Genomic DNA, 21,203 nt, shown 5'->3' on the forward strand with positions numbered 1-21,203 from the left:
CTGGAGGATGTGCAGGAAGCAGAGCAGAGCAAATCTGAACAGACAGTCCCAGCAGGACAGGCCTGCGACACGTCCCTGTGGATTCAGAATCCACATCACCAGGTTCCTTAAGTTGAGACACACATGTTTTTCTGGGCTGAGGAGTAGATTCTCAAAGAGACCAGCATATCTTCCCTCACCAAACCCTCACTCCTTTCATGCTTTTTTCTTCCAGGTCAGAATACCATCTAGTAAACTAGGTCACTCAAAGATGTGAGTTCATTCATTCAATAAATATTTAGGGAGAACTTACCAAGGCAGATATGGTCCCTGATCATATGGGATCTTCCTATTAGGGAAAATTTGGTAAAGGAGGGAAAGAGCAAAAATTCACTCTCGTCGCTCCTGTTCATCCCCACTGTGCTGGTCATTGTCATAGACCTTCCACCGACAAGTTGAGTTCAATTTTGCCTTTGGTCCCTAAATACAGCGATCTTATCTTGAGATCCCGCTTTCCTGACTTTTCAAAAATCAGGCAGATCATAAGGAAGCCACAATTCTAGAGCTTTCTCAAAGGCAGGACAAGAGAAGGTAGGTAGATGGACAGAGTTCACGTTGAGTTGTTTTAAGATGTCTTCTCCCCTGAGGACATGTGATGTTTTCACTGCAACATAACCAGACTTTATTCCATTCCTGAGTACTTGACTCGTAATAATTGTGCAAAGCATTTTTCAAACATTGCATTTGATTCTCTCAACAACCTCATAAAAATAAGTTATTTCTTAGCCCTCATTTTATAAATTAAAAAAACTGAGAATTACAGACTTTAACAGGTCAAATACAGGAAGGATGGAGTCGAACTGCATACCCAAATCTATCTCCAAAGCCTGCATTTTCCACCACAATACCCATGTCTGAAAGTTTAAATGCTAAGTCATTAAAAAGAAAACTTTCAAAAGAGGAAAAGTAAAGCTTTGTTGAGAGATCAAGAAGAGATGACAATTCCTCTGAAGAAAGTGAAGAGCAAGGTGAGGACAAAGCCCTGTTGAGGTATTAGAATTCTCTTAATGTTTTTAAAGATGAGATAATACAGGAGCTCAAGCTCTCAAGCCACACCAGAATTTATTGCCTAGGAAGATGGATTTTTCGCCTTGCGAATCATCCCAAGAACTGACATCTTATTCAACATAAAATAGGAAACGAATGGAAGACAATGGGGAAGGAGAATTGGTTCTACAAAATCGCTCTGGGGAAGAGTAAGCGCTGATAAGCTGGTGCAGGGGGCGGGGGAAAAAGAGATAACTGTGCCTTCAGAGAGTCCCCAGGGGTCATCTCATTCAAACAGACCCATCATAAGGGACAGAAGGGCCATGAGGGAGACTCATGGGCTGCTTGCCAAGCCAACACTCGGCTGGAAAGATTCTGAACATCACGCATCAGCCCGGCAACCCTGGTCGCCCAGAGCGCTTCTCTGCACTGCCTTTAGGTTTCAATCTTTAACCTCAGGGGGGCCACTCCTCCCTTGGGATGCCCGGGGCTGAAGAAGATCTGGCAATGTGCAATTTTTGATGCCTCTCGGCTCGCATCCGGAAGCCGAGAATCCCGTGAATTAGCTGAGGGGGATCCGAGTGGTCTCACCCAACTTCTGAGTCTCTGGGGTGAGAACCGTCAATGGACCAAGACCATCCTGTTATTCAGTGTCTGTTTCGTTGCCGAAGCCTGTGGTTCCTCTACTTCTGTGTGCTGTCCAGAAGCACTCATTTTGTTCCAAACTGTCCTGTGGGGAGAGGCTCATGATCAATCAAATCCAAGTGGGCCCTCACGGGTTCTTTATGCCTTGAGGTGATAGGCAAGTGTTGAGGAATTCGGTAAAAGAGTTTCCACCCTGGGACCTAGTCTAACCAGAAGACTGGATGACTTTAATGAGATTATGGCCAATCTATTTCAGTGGCCTTCCTTAAATTCAGAGATGGCTTATATATACTTTTCCAATGAACATATTTGGGACCTGGATGATAGTTTTTTGTTTTTTTTTAAAGACTTTTTACATTTCCCTAGTGACCTGTGGGTGAATGAACTTTCAGAAACTCAATAATCTCCAAAGAGATTTTAGAACCTTCGTCTAACTAAGCAATACACCAAGTATGAACCTTCGTCTAACTAAGTGATACACCAAGTGTGAACCTTAGTCTAAGTGATACACCAAGTGTGAACCTTCGTCTAACTAAGTGATACACCAAGTGTGAAGCCACCTCATGGCTGCTTTAATGGCTTTCTCTGAGCAATGGGTACAGTGGGAGTAGCTCTGCCTTACAGATCTGGTTCCGGGGTTTCGCATCAAATGCTTTACTTAGGAAATGTAACCTGCTAAATGAATTCAAATAGACTCAAATAAGGATCTGCACATTTGAAAGCTGTCCGCAGCCTGAACAATGAGTGAGTCACAGCAGAGCACTGAGTCATAAGCGAAAAGTCGAGGTCTGCAGACCTAACCTTCTTCTAACTCCTAATTAATGTTCTGGACAAGGAAGGAAACAGCCTATTAACAAAATCCAATTAGGACATCTAATTGAGAGGGGCTGCCAGTACCTGGCAGGGAGAAAGATTAGCTGTCCGAATAGCATATTATGAGGTAATGTTGAACTTTTAAAAACGTAAGCTAATGCATGTGGGAGATGTTAAGTTCACATACCTAATTAGAGTGTGGAACTTGAACTCTTGTAAATGTGCAAATTAAAATCTGAGACCATGGCAGACAGAGAGACATGTGAGGTTAAGCTTGTCCCATCCTCTACCCTGGTCCCAGCCCTTGTCCTTTGGGCTTGGATGGAAGTCGCTGGCTTCCGAGCTGCTTCCTTCCATAGATGGAGACATTCAACTCGCTGATCCGGGCTGATGGGAAACATGCTTGGGCTCCATCTCAAGAGCTCTTCCCTCCTGTGCTGGTGACCTCAACCAGCCTCATGACTTGAAATACCAGCTAATGGTGATGACCCTCAGTTCACAACTCTGACTCAGACCACTTCGCTGAACTTCTTAAGTGAACCAGGTAGCCCATTTTCTGATGGATAGAAATGTGATTTACCACATTGGTGTTCAGTTCTTCCTCAAGCCAATTTTGAGCAAAGGGCATCTTCCCCTTTGAATAATTTGCACAACAGTGGAGATGGGTCCACATCTTTCGAGATGAGTTACTACTTGCTTAAAGCTCAAGATCGTCTAGCTCTCTATTAAAATAGAACCTTTTATGATGTTGGTGCCATGGGAAATAACTCATGGCTCAGTCTCCAGCAAAATGTGCTGCTCTTGGATTTTTACTGGATATAAAATTTATGTTTAAGGGGTGTGATTGGATGTGTTATATATCCGAGTGTATAAATATATAACCTGTTTTTTAATAGATTCTGTAATATACATTTTTGATGCTAAAGTTTTAGGGAAATGGACTTTCAAATTCATTTCAAATATTAAAAAGAAACTGGATTTAGGGAGTGAGGAAGGATGGGCGGATATGTTTTTTAATGCAAAAATCTGTTAGACATACTCTCAGATTTTCTCATTCCCTCTTTTCCCCTGAACAGCCTCTTCCTACAAATATGTTTAGAGATATTCTGCTGCACTAAAATGTTGTGAAGTCACAAATTCACTCACTAACTATGACTCAAATATGCCATGAAATGTCTCTCCTCCATCTTGCCTAATCTGGTCTTCCTGATTTTAACTTTGAATCCTATCTTGTATAAAGCCTCGTCTGATCTAATAATTTAAATAGTCTCTTTGGATATAATGCTAAGTCTTTCCACAAAAGGAGGAGCTTGGCCTCTTCGATTTCTCAGTCATCTTCGTCCAACCCAGAGTCTTCTGCAAAAATGGCATCAAGGAGAGAAAAGTGGCTTTGGGCCCTAATGGTGGAGGTGGGGAGCCGACGTCCCTGGGCACAAAGCTCTGACTCCTCTGGTCTCCAGGACGATGCTTCTTGGTCACTTAGTTGCTGCCTTGCTGGTATTCACAGCTGAAGTCTGTGATGAGCTCATAACCCATGCTCCTAGCTCTGGCTAGCCCATTGGGACCTATAGGCCAATCCACCAGCCATCCTTTACCTCTTGCTGGATGCAGACCACGAATTCTCTGCCACATCTGTAGCAGAGTCCACATGTTCTCGCCACACGGCAGACTAGTAAATCAAGAGGCAAGATGCTGGAGGAAGGAAAGCAACTTTATTCAGAAAGCCAGCAAACCAAGGAGGTGGCAGATTGTGGTCCCCAAGAACATCTTTCCTCAGCATGAAATGTGAGCTTCTTTTATTTAAGGAGGAGGTTGGAGTCAAGAGGTAACTGATATCTGTAGATGTTCAGGAGCCCACAGGGGTCCAAGGAAGGTTATGAAACCTTTCTGTCCTTGGTTACTTGATCTTTGCGTACAGGAATCCGGTCATGGTGTCCCTGTAAATCTCAGCATTGTTATTTCTATATGTACTTCCTTCTCTCCTCGGGTGAAGTGGGTTTAGGGGAAAGAGTGGATTTTGCACGTCTCAGCTGTAGCATGCCTATGTGCAGGGGTCCATGGAGGTCTGTCAGCCATACGTCGAAGCAGCAAGGGAAACAGAGGCAACATGGAGTCAGACATGCTAAGTATCTCCCTATGACACATCCTCTTTCCAGCCTGAGGCTCTGGGGTCCACTCCCGCCCTCGGTTCCAGCGTCACCTCACCCCGTCACAGCCAGCCCCATGGCAAGTCCACTGGCTCTCAACCCAGCGTCCAAATCCCTGGGTGCTCAGAGTGTCTTGGGGAGGCTGAACCACAGCAACTCCTTCCTCATTAGTGCCCTCCTCCCTCCGGAACCCCTTTCCAGCAGAGTTAGGTCACACACCTGTCCACTGTATGCCCCCATCTCTGCCTGTCCCGCTCTTCCTTCCTACAATCCTTGAAGCCTAGAGAGGCGGACTTTCCCCTCTATCCCGTCCTCCTCAACGCCTTGGGCCTTCGGTGGAAAAGTGGTATTTCTTCTGTGCTCAGTAGGGAGTGCCCTGTGACATGACAGCCTCAGGCGGTTTAGACAACTGTGGGATCGGAATGGCAAAAGGACAAAGTGCTTTGGTAACTTTCAAAGTGAATCCCCATTACAAGTACTTCTTACAGTTGTGTCCCCTTCTGCATTCCAGATGAAGATCTTTGACAAAAATAAGGATGGCCGTTTGGATCTTAATGACTTGGCAAGGTGAGTAGCCTGAGAATGGTGTCAGACTCAGACATACCATCGTGGCGGTTCCACGATGCACACACTTCCCTTTGAAAGGCAGAGGTCAAGTCTTGCCTGGAACCCTGAAGAACAGGCTCATCTGGCCAAATAAACAGCAGTTGTTTAGAATCTTCTGGGGGTGACAGATCCCTTTGTAAAGATAATAAAAACTACACCCCCCAAATGTGCAATACACAAAGTTTTCATAAAATTTTATAGGTGGGTCGTGGGCCAGCCCTGCCTTCAAAGGCCAGACGTTCCTGGTCTCACATAAGGACCCCATGAAAATATGTCTGGAATCTCATTCACTGGCTCTGGGAAAGCTGAGCAGTTAGTTCAGGACAGGGGACGACTGAACCAGGCTCCAGCCGTGCTGTCTGGTTTTTCAGTGTTGAAGTAGCCTCCATGGGCACCCAGCACCCGAAGGCCAGAATGGGGAGGGGAGGGGTGACAGCAGAAGTGGCCTAGTACCTGGGAAAGTGCGTCTGCAAGGCCAGTGTTGTGACATGATGGTCATGTCAGCACGTTGTCTCAAGGCTGGCTGACCCCAAGATGACCTGTGATTGTCACAGAGAGGAAAAAAAAAATCAGTGGATCCAGAATACATGGGTATAACCCAGAAGGGGGAGCAGTTACGATCCCAGGGGCCTGCGGATGGGGTGGATGGAGCCGTAGCGTGGACAGTGACGGGGGTGGCAGTTACAGGCTGCAGGGCACAAGCAGGTGTGGCTGGAAGACAGGGAGTCCACGGACTGAGGGTGATTTTCAGTGACGGAGAGTTAACTTGGCAATGTCATAAGCAGATATTAACTTGAGTTCAGAATCACAAAGCCCTGTACGAGCTACCTCCTCTCTTGGCAGCATCTGAGAATAGGGACACACCAGGAGGAACCTCTCCTTAGTGATTACCAGGACATTGACCCCAACACTCTATAGGGTCTTCTATTTTGAGCCTCATCCTCCTTGGTTACTTTCCCCAGGAACTTCGTCCCAAATTTGGCCACTTTGCTGGGGAAGAGGCACGGAGAGACCAGCCAGACCAGAGGAGGACAAGAGTGTTTCTCCCAAAGGTTGAGGACTGAGGGATCTCCACCCTGTGGCCTCGTAGATCTGTCCCCTGGGTCCCACTCACTTCTCACAGTTCTTTTGGCCAACTGAGGCAAGGTTTCCTCTCAAGTAGAGGTCAGTCTAGCTACTCTGAGAGTTGTGTGAGAGCCAGTCCTAACGGGATTACCCAAATACCTAAAAGATTCACTCAAAACATGGCATCTGGATGAAAACAAGAGCATTTAATTTCGTTGCTCCCCTCACCAAAAACACCCACCCCCCCTGACTCAAGGCGCTTCTCAGAGGTAGTGAGTCCAGGAGCCTCGAGCGCCCTCTGGAGGCTAGAGTGTGCCACTGCTGTAAACTGCTCTCTACCCTATCGTCAACGATACTTTTACTCCTCAAATAAAATCCACAGATAATATAATCTACCTGTCTGCATAATGCTAAAACAGTTAGCATAATGCACAAACTATAACACATAAAGGGGAAATAAAGGAAAACAGTTAATAATAGAATAAGGTGTATTTCAGTGCTTAGGTGGATAGATAGAACCACAGGAAGACATAAGGGAGGGGTTGTTGCTTACATCGTGGTGTAGAATTACTGTGAATATGTCAGTTCAGATGTTGACTGATACAAATGTGACCTTTTGGCAACTCATGTGTCAGGAGCTCAGTTGCTGTTGATACAATTTTATAAATAACAAGTCTTTTTTTTTTTTTAAAGATTTTATTTATTTATTTGACAGAGAGAGACACAGCGAGAGAGGGAACACAAGCAGGGGGAGGGGGAGAGGGAGAAGCAGGCTTCCCGCTGAGCAGGGAGCCCGATGCGGGGCTCGATCCCAGGACCCCGGGATCATGACCTGAGCCGAAGGCAGACGCTTAACAACTGAGCCACCCAGGTGCCCACAAATAAGTCTTGATAGCATTCCAAATGAAACAAAGTGCAGTCATCCCTCAATTTACACGACTCACTATACTATATGGATAATTGACACAATTAGCAAATTATGTATACCTTGAGAAAAATACCCTGGATTTTTATGTAAATAGGAATTCAGTTCTCGGTTCAAATATAATTATAAGCAGGATTTGTGCACACATGAGTGCTCCCCTGGACATTCCACAGGATGATTCCCCATTCTGTGGAAATTTCCATGCAATGCAGGACATCTAGCATCCCCAGCCCCCATCTATGGAGGTCATGTCCCTTCTGTCAGTCATGTGCCCTCTGTCACTGTGATTACCAAAAGGCCTCCCTGCAGCTAGCCAAACATCCCCCACTGGGGGCCTACCCAGAAGGTAGGAAGTATGCCTTAATCTCTTAAATAGCTTCTCTCCTAGTGGAGTGTTATGTATAGAGGAGGATTCAATGAGTAGTTGTGGACTGAAAGAAGAATTGACTTCGTACTGAACAGAGATGCAAAGCGACAAAACAGTTATTACCTTCTTTCAAAACCAATTTGATACGGAATTTGACAGTGACAACGAGGGTAGGCAGATTAAAGATGTCCATGTCTGAATTCCCAGAACCACTGAACATTTTATGTTACGTGGCAAGATGCATGAAGGCTGCAGAGAGCATTGTAAGTTGCTCATTGACAGACCTCACAGAGATTAGTCTGGATTATCCAGGTGGGCTCAAGAGTAATAACAAGGGTCCTTTAAACGTGGAAGAAGGAAGCAGAGGGTCGGGTTTTGAAGGCTTTGAGGTGGAGAAAGGGGCCATGAGCCAAAGGATGCAGGCAGCTTCTAGAAGCTGGAAAAGGCAAGGAAACTGATTCTCCTCTGGAGCCTCCAGAGAGAAGCAGCCCCATGGACACCTCGGCTTTAGCCTGGTGAAATCTGCTTCAGACCCTGATTTCCAGTGTTGTAAGATACTAATTTGTGCTGGTGAAGCCACACATCTGAGCTCATTTGTCACAGCAGCAATAGGGAAATAACCGAATGACTTAAAGGTCTTAAAACATTTATGCACGGGACTCCTCTCTCTATTCCCAGCTCTAGAAGGCAGCCGTCTTGCTCCACATACAAGCGCCTCTCAAGTACATGTCCTCTTGCTGGTACTATGATTTAGGCTGCTTGGTGCCAACTGAGAGATAAGGACAGGATTCCTCGTAGAGTTCCAGGATATTCTACCCTTTACTTGGCTCAGATTAATTCTTTACCCTGGGCATCCGGAAGAGCAAGATTTTCCAAATTGTTGTGTGATACTTTTTCTGCCTTTCTCTATATTGTGAATGCATGATTATGAGTGCAATATAAATCCAATGCTTTAGTCTTTTGAAACAGACTATATTCTATTAACTACAATTGTAATTAAGCAGGAAGTACGGAAATACATTTGTTTTCCAAAAGAAAAAAAAACCTGTATTTTTTTTATTGCTTATCATTTATGTATTATAACATTTACTCTTATAAAGTGTACAATTTGGTATACTTTAGTCTATTCATAAGGCTGTTCAACCATCACCACTGCCCAATTCTAGAACATTTCTATTGTGCCAGAAAAATGCCCCATACCCATCAGGAATCACTCTCTCCTTCCCTCACCTACCAACCCCTGATAACCACTAATCTACTTTCTGTTTCTATGGATCTGCTTATTCTGGGTATTTCATATAAATGGAGTCATACAATACATGGCCTTTCATGTCTGGCTGAGGTTCTTTATTTCTTCATGTGGACTGAAGCAATTGTCTCGTGTTCTTTTCATTTCAGCTCGAAGAATCCCTTTAGTATTTCTTATGGGTCACATTTATTATTGTTGATAATTGTTGTCTTTTTGCTTAATGACTTTTTCTAACTAATCCTGTAAAATCTTTTTCTTTGTCATATGTGGACACGGAAGTCTCTGCTTGGTTGCTGAATGGTTAGTTAAAGATTGGGCAGAGATTCCTTGTATGTCTCCCAATGTTTGCTGAGGGGCCCTGTGTATGGGTTAGGTCACATCTTCTACATGCAACCAGGAAGTTTACAATTCTGCTTAGGCTTAACTTTCTGCTTGTACAGAGGCTGAGGATAAGCCACTGGTGAGACCTTCGGGCCTCCTGAGGTCTTTTCAGGGCATGCACACAGTCCTGGGCATGGATGTAGTCGAATGCATGTCTATAGCTTTCTAGATTCCCAGAAATATGTTAGAACTTAAGCCCCAGTGGACATCTCATTCTCCCAGATTTTCCTTTTAAGCTTTTTTAGTTAGCCTGTTGTTTACCCAAACTCTTTTCTTTAAAGATTTTATTTATTTATGAGAGAGAAAGACAGAGAGAACATGAGCAGGGGTGAAGGGCAGAGGGGGAAGGAGAGGGAGAAGCAGATTCCCTGCAGACTCCCTGCTGGGCACGAAGCCTGGCTCCATGCAGGACTCGATCCCAGGACCCTGAGATCATGACCTGAGCCAAGGTCAGACACTTAACTGATGGAGCCACCCAGGCGCCCCTGTTTAACCAAACTCTTACCCGCCACCGTGGTCGGCTGTCATCTTAAATAATTGCTTTTCATTGTTTTTGACAAATGCTCCCAGGTAAAAGGCCTTTCCACTAGGTGAGTTCAAAATCAGGTCGAATAAGTGCACCTTGCAAGTGGGGTCGTTCAGAGAACATCAAAGAAGTCAAATAATGGCAGTTCTCTGGGAATTAGATTTTGAAAGGGCTCCAACTCTGTTCTGCTCACTACAGCTGCTAGAATGTTCATTTTCCTGGGACTATGGGCTCTTCATTTTCGAAGATACCATGGAGTTGAGGGGGTTGGAGGGATGAAGCAAGTTAAAAAGCCACAAAATCCACTGTTCTTACCCAGATTTAGTCATTTTTCCAAGATAAACACTCCCCAGATTTCTGTAAGACTTGAATTTCTAGAATTCTGAAAAAGTTATTTTGATTTTTTTTTTTTTTGCCAGTTTTCTCATTGCTGTTATGGAGGAGAGAGTTTTCATAAGCCCTTCTGCCATTTTCCACCAAGACGACTTTTTAAAAGTCTCTCTATGGTGACTACTAATCCCTATGAAAGTCTCTCCCAATTAATTTTTTAATTTGTTCTTACAATATAGAAATTCCCATTTTTCAAGCACTCACCCTCTTCTGCAAAATGATCTGGAAATTGCCTGCCCTTTCCTCATGCCAGAGTTATGGATCTGCTTGCCTTTGAGAGCTGACAGATCATCACGTAAATTACTTTCTTTTCTTCTTTTCCATTTAGGATTTTGGCTCTTCAGGAAAACTTCCTTCTCCAATTTAAAATGGATGTAAGTAGTGACATTTCTCTAGGTGGGCTTGTGTCATTCACGTCTCTCCATAAATTCGAGAGGGAGGGAAGAAAGGAAGGCATCTGTTTGTCTCACTGTAATTTGTCTAGAGACCAGCAAGGCTCACTGTTGGAATCAAGGGATTAGGGTCATTGACTTAAAAAAAAAAAACCATAAAAGTTTATAAAAGTTGTCTATAACCCTGGAAGAATTGTACATCAGAAGCGTCCCAATGCTGGACTGACATACTATTTTCTCCACACACAGGCTTGTTCCACTGAAGAAAGAAAGAGGGACTTTGAGAAAATCTTTGCCCACTATGATGTTGTAAGTGTGTCTCTTTGGATTGTGCTGGCTACTTTTAGGGAGTAAGCTTGTTTAGCCCCTATGTGGGGTCATCCTACCCACAGACCCTAAACTGATAATGATGAATAGCAGTCCCACATGTATGCTGGTATGTCATACCCTCAGCTTCTCCATGTGAACTTCTGAAAACTACGTTAAAATGGACAAAGGAGAATTTATGGTTGAGAAGAGAATAAAATCATGTTTCTTTTCCCTCTGGCTCTAAACTGGGAGAAAGTTTCTCCTTCTTGATCTCCGTCTAGAAAGTATGCTTGAAAACAAAAGCAAACAATCAAGTTAAAAACCACATCCAACCCAAAGAAATAGAGGCAAAGCGAGCCCTGGTCGACATAAAAACTACTTTTCTTGTAGGATTGATTGATTATGTGGTCTTGCTTCAGAGAGGAGAAAATAATAATTCTAAAGCACAAAGTATGGCAAGGAGATTGCATTTCTTGAAGACAAGGTAGGGTAATGCAAGAAGGAAGAAAAATGAGAAAGTTAGGAAAAGTCAAAAGAGATGCCGTCCTGAAACTCACCAGACTGGACATCTGAGTGTGTCACATTCTGAGCAGAAAGGAGCATCACCTGGGAGAGGCAGCTCAGCAAAGTGTTGCTGTGTGACCCATCGCCTGTGTTTGAATCATGCTTCGTTAGCCACGTGACCTTGGGCAGGTTCCTTAACCTCCCTGTGCCTCGTTTCCCTTACCTGTAAAGTTAGGGTGATGAGAATAATAATAATAATAACTACCCCATGGAATTGGTGTGAGAATTCAGTGATTTCATGTGTGTAAAGCTCTTAGAAGGGTGCCTGGCAGGTAGTGTTCAGTAAATACACTAATTTTTTTTAAAAAATAGATTTTTTTTAAATGATACGTTAAAGCTTCAGGGTGAAGAAAACTTGAAAAGATGGATGGATGAGTTGTCATGACTGGGACTTTAGAGAAGAAACTGAAATATTTTAATATGTATCGCATTTTATAGACATTCTTATAGAATGAGTAGGGAAAAAATAAGGGTTTGTGTGCAGACCAAATAATAATTCTAATATACTCACTCAATCTAGTCACTCCTGATTTAAAACTTTAATAATCATCAAGTCCTCGCTAAATCATAAAGCACAATAAAAAACAATGTCAGCCTATATTCTTCCAAGGACCAATATGATGTGCAAATAACACTTATCTGAACAGAAGCCAGGTATTTGGGAAGCAAATGAGGTCGGTATAGATCATGTTAATGAGATTTGCAAGAGCCAAGGAACTCCCATTTGTTTACGTGGGGGTCGTTACGTACAATTAATTATTGTCATGTCTGTGGAACATTCACTTTCTGCACAGAGGACCTCACCGCAACGTGCCATTTCCTAACATCTTTGCAACCACAGAAGAATACTGATTTGCACAATTCACCTAATTTATTCTTTAGCTTTCTGACTTAAGAAAATGATGTTTGACTGACAGGCTCTTGTCTATTTCAGAGTAGAACAGGAGCTCTGGAAGGCCCGGAAGTGGACGGGTTTGTCAAGGACATGATGGAGCTTGTCCAGGTGATTTCACGGGGCCGTAGAGATTTCGCTCCTCGTGGGTCGGGGATGCCATTGTGACTGATTCCACTGTTTACTTCTGAGAATCCGTGGGGCTGACGATTAATGCCAGAGACTAAATCTAGGGACACAGTCGATTTAACAACTACTTAGCCTCTGTGAGAACTGACATGTCTCCCTTTCTCTCTTAAGATCATTTGGAGCTTTAATTAAGTGACCCCATAGCAGCTTCTTGTTTCCATCCTATAAAACCCTCTCTTTTACCAGAAGAGCACAGTTCTGCTTATTTTTTGGTTACAGAAAGGCCTTTCTACACCTGGACTTGGTTATTGGAATACCTAAAACTTTTAATTTAATTTCATGAAATAAATCCCATATTTGAGATTTTTTTCCCCCCTTGAGGGGCTGCTTTAACACCTGACCTAAAATCCTGGTTACTTATCTATCAAGACATTGCTGCGATTCGAAGTGATAGGATTTCAATTATAATCTACATCACAAGCGATCTCCTTTGAGATCCTGGTGCACTGTAGTAACTGGCTGCCTGATCTGGTTAAGCAGACGCTTGGCAACTCTTCCTTTTCTCTGGGACTGTCTAGCCGCTGAATTTAGCACATTCATATCCTTAGAGATTTTTTGAGGTTTATACAGGACATGATGAATCTGTCCTGATAGGCCCAAATGGCAACAAATTAGAGTAGCAATTGTTAACTGGTTTTAGAATCCCAGACCTGCTTGAAAACCTGATTAAAACTATGGAGTTTGGGGGGCACACGGGGGGTTAAGCGTCAACTCCTGATTTCGGCTCAGGTCATGATCTTGGGGTCGTGAGAGCGAGCCCCGTGTTGGGCTCTGCACTGAGCATGGAGCCTGCTTGTGATTTTCTCTCTCCCTCTGCCTCTGCTCCTTCTCCCCGTCCCTGCTCGAGCACTCTCTCTCTCTCTCTCTCTAACAACAACAACAACAACAAAACTATGGAGTTTTGCAGCAGAAAACTTCCCCCAATTTACCAACTTTTGCACAAATCTCCAGGAAGTTCACATTCTGTGACTGAGCGGGCATAGACGCTGGTCAGGATGACTTTGGTGTGTTCTTTGCCTCCTCACTTGTGTTGTTCTCATCCCAGCTGGTCCCCTGCCTCTTCTTTGGTTCCTTCACGGGTGCCCCTGTTGGAGACTCCACCAGCATCTGTGCAGCGGGTGGGTCCAGGTGTGGTGGTGCCTTCCGCATTGATTGCTAAAGGAAAGTCCCACTGTATTTACTATTTCATGCCAGAATGATTTCCGTAATAGAAATTGAGCAGTTATCTAGAGGACATTAAAATCGCATGTCGGTAGGCTTGGCCAAACCGCAGTTTTAATTTGCCTTTGATAGAAAGCATGGGATGGGGGGCGCTGCTTCTCAGAGCAGTGTGCGGCCTCCTCTGAGCCACGGAGCTCGGGCTGCCGACTGCCCAAGTCCACAGCCCGGGGTGCTGCACATACCTCCAGACCCTTTCAGGTGTCATTGAGCTTGGCAACGGCTTCCACAAGTTACTGGGAGATAGGGAAGGAAAACCTAAACCAGCCACAGAGTAGAGAAAACATTTTCCCAGAGGAAATTAAAGAGAAGGGGAAAATTCTAGGCCATCCAAAAACATGCGTTTGCCTCACTCTTTGATAGATTTGTATCACCTCCATGGGAAATCGGAGGACCCCCCATCACTCTTGTCCTTGCCCGTCTATTTCAGTGGGGCTTCTGGCTCAACAAAAAGGTACCTCTCAGGGGCGCCTGGGTGGCTCAGTTGGTTAAGCGACTGCCTTCGGCTCAGGTCATGATCCTGGAGTCCCGGGATCGAGTTCCGCATCGGGCTCCCTGCTCGGCGGAGAACCTGCTTCTCCCTCTGACCCTCCCCCCTCTCATGAGCTCTCTCTCTCTCTCATTCTGTCTCAAATAAATAAAAAATAAAATCTTAAAAAAAAAAAAAAAAGGTACCTCTCAATATAAGTACGAACCAAGTGAAGAGAGCCGGTTTCCAAGGACTGAGTGAGGCCGGGCTCAGTAGTAGAAAAGCAGTTGACCAGGGCTGGTTTATTGAGCTAAAAATTATTTAAAAAGTAGTTAATTATTAATGTTCTCCTCTGAAGCCAGATCATTGAGGTGCAAACCTGTATTGGATCTTTCCCAGTCTTCGGGGTTGCTTAAAAAAACTATTCACCATATAATTTGAAGGATGTTGTCAAGGGAAAATCTTTGAGTAATTTCTTATATTTCTCAGGTTCATAAATTACAGTCCTCTCTTGCGATTTTTAAATTTTCATTTTATTAGAAAGGACGATGGGACAAGTCAACAAACCAATATCTGGATTTTTTTTTTAAAGATTTTATTTACTTACTTGAGAGAGAGGGAGAAAGCACAAGCAGTGATGGGGTGGGGGGGGAGAGGGAGAAGCAGACTCCCTGCTGAGCAGGGAGCCCGATGCAGGGCTTGGTCCCAGGACCCTGAGATCATGACCTGAGGCAAAGGCAGATCCTTAACCGACTGAGCCACCCAGGCACCCCTGGAATTTATTTTAAAAGCAATTATCAGAGCATGTCATGAGGTCAGCTGGGAGCTGGCTCAGTTTCTCAGTGGAGAGTCCTGGTCAGGATTCCTGACGTTTGCAATAATGACCCTGAAATAAACTTACTTTATAGCCTTTTATTCCTGTACAACTATGGATGATACATACATTGAATCTGTATTAACAGATTATTTGGTTACCAGAACATCCCTTTCCCTGATCTCTGGAAAATGGTGCCCAAGGCTGTCCTCTGTCAGTATGTTCAGATCAGACAAAATAATTTCTGCACAATTTTTATAAAGAGTCTGTAGGCCCCTTGGCACAGCACGAAAATCAACACGAGAATCCACAGCTTAAAGTAGAAAGTAGTAAGGCAAAACATTTAAGATGCCCAGCACCCCACACCAAGGAGTAGAACTGTGGATTGTGGATGGTAATGTGGGAAGCCAAACAGATGGGATACCAGAGATGCCCAGGATGTCTGCCTGGAAGCGAAGAGAGTTCCTGCTCCCAGTCTCCCCAGAATTCATTCTTTTTCCTGCTAGACACCGCTTCTGCTTTTCTCTGTTGTTGACAAGGAGATGATTAGCAAGAGGGGACAATACTTAACCTAAAGGATCGAATCTAATATGTGATCCTCCAAGGAGCTGCTAGCCCTTAGCATGCATGTTACTGTTTCTTTTCATTTTTTAAATCATAAAAATGATACATACATCATAGAGAAATTTGAGAGTAAAGGAAAGAAAAGACAGAAGAGTCACCTCTAACCTCGAGTAGACCTTCTATTAGCAGACTTTGTTTCTGGGTAGATTCTGCATCGGTGACCTCCACTGATAAGCATTTCCCAGTCCCGGTCATTGTGTTAGTGTCTGTATAAGATTTTACCTGTGGTTTGATATCCCTTACCTACGCATTCCTCTTTTGCTAGTAATTTATTTTTTATTTTTTTTTAAAGATTTTATTTATTTATTTATTTTTAAAGTAATCTCTACACCCAACGTGGGGCTCCTCTTTTGCTAGTTTTGTGACTCCAAGTAAAGGCAGGGCCTTGGGGTCTTGTTGCCGACTCTAGCATGGAGATCTGGGGAATGCTGGTAATGACTTATCTGGGGAGAAGCTTTGGATATTCGCTTTCGCTGTTTTAGGAGAGATGGAACATACAGAAAAGGGAGGGCACATGACGAAAACATGAACACTGCATTTGGAGACATTCACTAATTCCATGGATGTAATTGAGCACTTAGCATGGGCAAGCACAAGGAGATATATCCAGCCCCAAAGGTTCCCCTAGTTCCAGGATTCAAGTGGGGGCTGATAAGCATTTTTCAGCCAGCTACCCCAGATCCACTCTCACACTTTCCTATGAGATGGATAAGAAATACAAAATGCATTCTTGCATGGACAGCTATGATACAGTGTACTGATAAAGAGATGTGCTTTGGGGCCTGCCTGCCCGAGTTTGTATCTGGTTCTGACATGTACCAGCTGTGCGACAGTGGGAAGGTTAATTAACCTCTCTGTGTTTTAGTTTTCTCATCTGTCACTTAAAAGTTGATAGTAGATACAACCTCATCAGGTTGTTCTGAAGATTAGAATTAATTTGTGTAGAACCCTTAGATCTGGGACCTGTGTGCACTTATAATGGTGACTTGTTATTAAAACTGAGGCCCCCAGTGATCTCAGGTGATTTGTCTTCCATGATCCAAACATCATTGAACAGTGGCATTTAGGTCTCCTGACTCCCAGTGAGTTGTCAAACATTAAAAGCATAACTCTGAAAGTCCAAAGAAACTTCCCTTACATACACTCACATTCATACCCTCCTCCCAATACACACTCACACACTCACAAAATAAGGAAATAATTCCTTTTGCAGGAAACAAATTAAAAAAAAAAAAAAGCTTAGAATAGCTTAAATGAGGTAAATTCACTGGCAAATTAATTCATGCTAATGTGTAAATGACTACCACCTGAGTCTTTTCTAAGCATGGGAATTTGCTAAGAGGATCCTGGGGCAGAATGCTGCTAACTGGACAAAGGATGCGGCAGGAGTGGTTGAGGATGCTGGTAACCAAAGGTCCCCACTTTGCAACTGTACAAGAAATGGACTCCCGATATGGAGCCATGGAGTGTAGCTTGCTGTTCTCAGGACTTCTAAGCCATTTCCTGGACCACACCTATACCTACCTGTCTGACACCCAAGGAAGTTTCCTGGGTAAGCCCCGACAAGGAGGACACACTGACAGTGTGTCCTCTTAGTCTAATCACTGACGGACCCTCCATCAGAGAGTGCCGTTGGCCGCAGATTCATGTCCTGATGTCCCCTGCAGTCTTGCCCCACGTTGGAAGTTACTGTTGCTGTGCTATCTAGCTCCCAGGTCCTGTTGCTCTCTGCCCTCCATCCTTCCCTCCATGAAAACCTGGGATAACGGATAGACTTGGTGTCATTCATCTATCCTGTGGGACAGTGCAGGTTAGCTCGTCTTAATTCAGCTGTCTAGTTGAAGAATGAAAGGCTTTGTTTCCTACTCAAGGTTTTTGGAGATTTCTTCGGCAGCAAGGTAGCCCCGGCGTGGGCTGGACGACGGGGAGAGCTTCCCCGGCTCCTAAAGCAAACACTGCACATGGCCTCCTCCTCTGCTTGCGGGTGAGACTAGCTCAGTAATCAAGGGGTTTGGAATCTGATGAGCTGGGTTTCCTTTCTCTGTGGACCTGGACTTTTTCATCTAGACCCCGAGCCTTCACACGGCCGGTCAGACCGCCACCTCTCCAGCACAGCGGTGTGAACTGGGGGGATGAGAGCACTTACTTCATTGGAGGCAGAAGACTCAGGATCAGAAATGCTGTTGCAATTCCCTAGCTTGGTGGGATGGTTCAACTCTGAGCGTCCGTGTCCTAATCTGTGAGCCTGGGTTACCCAAGGTTATCATGAGCATTAAATAGCCTGTGGAGAATCACTCAGTTCACGCAATTGCTCGCTTTTGCAGGCCTTTTGAGTTTGATGTTCTTTTCCCAACTGGTGCGTATCACAGTTACTTCTTAGCCCCTAAAATATCCCTTGGAATAAATCCAACATCTGCAGCTCAGGGACATACTGTTCTAGTTTGATTTTCATTCATTATAACCCTTTTTAAAATTAGAGGCACATGGGGCGCCTGGGTGGCTCAGGTTAAGTGTCTACCTTTGGCTCAGGTCATGATCCCAGGGTCCCGGAATCGAGCCCCGCATCGGGCTCCCTGCTTGGTGGGGAGTCTGCTTCTCCCTCTCCTTCTGCTCATCCTCTCTCTCAAATAAATTAATAAAATATTAAAATAATAAAATAAAATAAAATAAAATTAGAGGCACAAAAACCTCCCACCGGGAGAGAGTAAAATGGGTGTTCTCTGTGGGTCTGTGTGGCAAGGCAGGATCTGCAGCAACAATTCCCTGCTCTGAGGCAAATATCTTTATCACGACGAGGAGCTGGAATCACGGGGCACGGCCTGTCCCCACGGAGCCCCCCTCAGCAGGCAGGGCATCCCTGCATGTAGTGAGCGTGGGGCGGGGCGGGGCTGGCATGAAAGGCTGGGGCTGCCACTGGCTGGCCCACTGACATGTGATCTTCACTGTCCTCAGCCCAGCATCAGCGGAGTGGACCTTGATAAGTTCCGGGAGATTCTTTTGCGCCACTGTGATGTGAACAAGGATGGAAAAATTCAGAAGTCCGAGCTGGCTTTGTGTCTTGGGCTGAAAATCAATCCCTAATCCCCAGAACGCTTTGTCTTTTGCTCTTTGGATGTTTCTGTGCTCCGGCTGCTTAAGCTCCCTGTGCTTTGCTGTTGGGACACATGGGCAGACTTCCTAACCACCCGGGCGGTATCCTTGGGCTGGGGGCGGGGGTGGGGGGTGAGGGCTGTCTTGCTAAGGGCATGGTGTTCTCCCGCCTCGCTGAAAGCACCCCCCCCATGCAGTACCTGTGTTATCCATCCTCCCCCCACCCTGGGCTTTCCCATCCTCCCCACAGAACCAGCGAGCCCGCTGGATCTGCTCTGCTTGCCCTCCCGCAGTCACCAGGGAGGCGGGGAGCGGAGTCCATCTGTCTGTGCTCCCTTGTGGGTGAGTCTGGCGTCCTGTGACCTCTACAAATCGATTTTGTCATGGAAATAAACCTGTAGCTGGAAACAAAGACACGCTGGTCCTTGTTTTTGTGTTGTGATCTTTGTAATGTTCTGCAGGGTGGTTCTCTGACTTGGGGTGGGTGTGATGAGGAGGACGGAGACGGGCAAGATCCGAATGGATTTCACACCTGCTGCTTCCTTCCATAGTTCGCAGAAACCCTGGTCGGTGACTTTGCCAATAATCCCTTTGTATTCATTGCACGGAGACCAGAACACTCGACGTGGGCTGGGTTTTGCTCTTAAGTGCTCTGTAATCTCACATGGTCAGGAAGGTAGGAATACAGGAGAAAATTCCGAGAAAATGCTTCCCAGGTTATCCATGTGTCTGTTCCCCACTCTGTTCCTTCCCTGTCCACCAGTGTCCTCTAGCGAAGCTTTGACATCCAAATCTCACTGGATGCCCCCAAGTGTCTGGGCCCCTCTGAAGGTTGCAGGCTCCCCCTCAGACCCCTGCTTCCTTCACTCCTGGGCTCTGACACAGTCCCCACATCCGGGGGGGGGGTGCTGCTTCTCCTGGGGCAAGCCTCACTCTCTCTTACCATCCTGACACTTTGTTTCTTAAAACATCCTTACCTTATACCCAACAATGCAGGAATTTCAGGTTTGATATGATGCTTTAGGTAATTCAGAAAAATTGTAGTATAGAATGGTATATTCAGAGCCATTAATAACCCAAGAAATTCCATCGTTCACAGGGTTCCCCTCAATGGCAGACCCTGGCCCTAACCGGGTTCCTATCCCCTCAGGTGTCCCTTACATCAAATATACAAATAATTAATATCAATAACTACCATCAAGTGCTTTCTATGTGCTAGGTACTTCTAGGTGCTTCCCACACTTCAAACCATGTAATCCTCACTGAAACCCCGTGTGGTAGGTACTCTCATGACCAATCTTAGAGATGAAGACACTGAGGCAGATGGTAAGCTGTATGGGCTTGGACATCTCAGAAGTGGGGAGTCGTGGACTTCATTATGGCCCATTTCATGCACCTTTCAGGAAAACGTGGCCCCTCCCACAGGTTGGGTCTCACTGTGGGATCCACCGCCGTCCCCAGCAGGACATTTCTCCAAGTCTGGGTCACTCAGTCTGGGGCAACGCTTGATGGGAGCCCAAAGAGAGCCCAGGGGGCAGCATGGGGCCAGACAAGCATGCGAACCCCTTCTCACCATGCAGATGTTGAGGGCGCCACATACACGTGCACCCTTCAAAGAACAAACTTTGGTTTTCAGAGTTGAGACAGTCCAAACCGACAGGAAGGGTGGAAGAATATGTATCTCCAGAATTTCACATTATTCTGCAGAATTTCGGCTCCTCCTCTGAATCCCCTGAGTTTTTAAATTTAAACCATAGCAAAAGTCTTTTATTTTAATGCAGTTGGACCTACTTTACATTTACTTATTGCAATGCAGCTTCTGTTTGGTTTGAGACATCCAGCTTTTAGGGTCAAAAATGCATTCTCTTCTGCTACCATTTTTTTTAAAGCTCTTTAAAAAAATTTTACATATATATTTTTTGGTTATGTGTAGATATAAAATATACATATAAATTTTGGTTTTATATATATATATATGAGATAAAATTTGCCATTTTAACCATTTTAGGTGTGTCATTCCATGGTATTAATTACATCCACAATCTTATGCAACTATCAACACTATCTGTGTACAAAACCTACTCATTGCTGCAAACAAAACCTCTGAACCCATTAAGAACATAACTCTCCATCCCCTTTATCCCTAGCCTCTGGTAACCTTTCGTCTACTTTTTGTCTCTATGAATTTGCCTCTTCTAGATATTTCACAAAACTTGAATCATAAAATGTTTGTCCCTCTGTGTCTGGTTTATTTCACCCAGCATGTTTTCAAGATTCATCTGTGTCGTAGCAAGTATTAGGACTTGTTCTCTCCTTATGGATGAATAATATTCCTCCATATGGATATTCCACATGTAGTTTATCCACTCATCTGTTGATGGATACTTGCTTTGTTTCCACCTTTTGCTTACTGTGAATAATAGTGCAGTAAACACTGCCACGCAAGTATCTCAGTCCCTGTTTTCAATTCTTTTATGTCTATACCCAGGGTTGGAACTGCTG

At 44.6% G+C, this 21,203-nt stretch overlaps 1 protein-coding gene across 1 annotated transcript in view; it reads left to right on the forward strand.

Annotated features, from left to right (window-relative positions):
- Positions 1-18,692, forward strand: part of SCGN (secretagogin, EF-hand calcium binding protein) — a 35,297-nt gene extending 16,605 nt beyond the window's left edge. Inside the window, exons 7-11 of the mRNA XM_021697083.1 lie at positions 5,143-5,198; positions 10,469-10,514; positions 10,782-10,841; positions 12,340-12,408; positions 18,564-18,692. Coding sequence (XP_021552758.1) covers positions 5,143-5,198; positions 10,469-10,514; positions 10,782-10,841; positions 12,340-12,408; positions 18,564-18,692 — 360 coding nt within the window. The remainder of the gene's footprint in view (positions 1-5,142; positions 5,199-10,468; positions 10,515-10,781; positions 10,842-12,339; positions 12,409-18,563) is intronic.
- The last annotated feature ends 2,511 nt before the right edge of the window (positions 18,693-21,203 follow it).

The sequence above is a fragment of the Neomonachus schauinslandi genome, chromosome 8, assembly GCF_002201575.2.
Source record: "Neomonachus schauinslandi chromosome 8, ASM220157v2, whole genome shotgun sequence".
In the NCBI taxonomy this organism is placed as follows: Eukaryota; Metazoa; Chordata; class Mammalia; order Carnivora; family Phocidae; genus Neomonachus; species Neomonachus schauinslandi.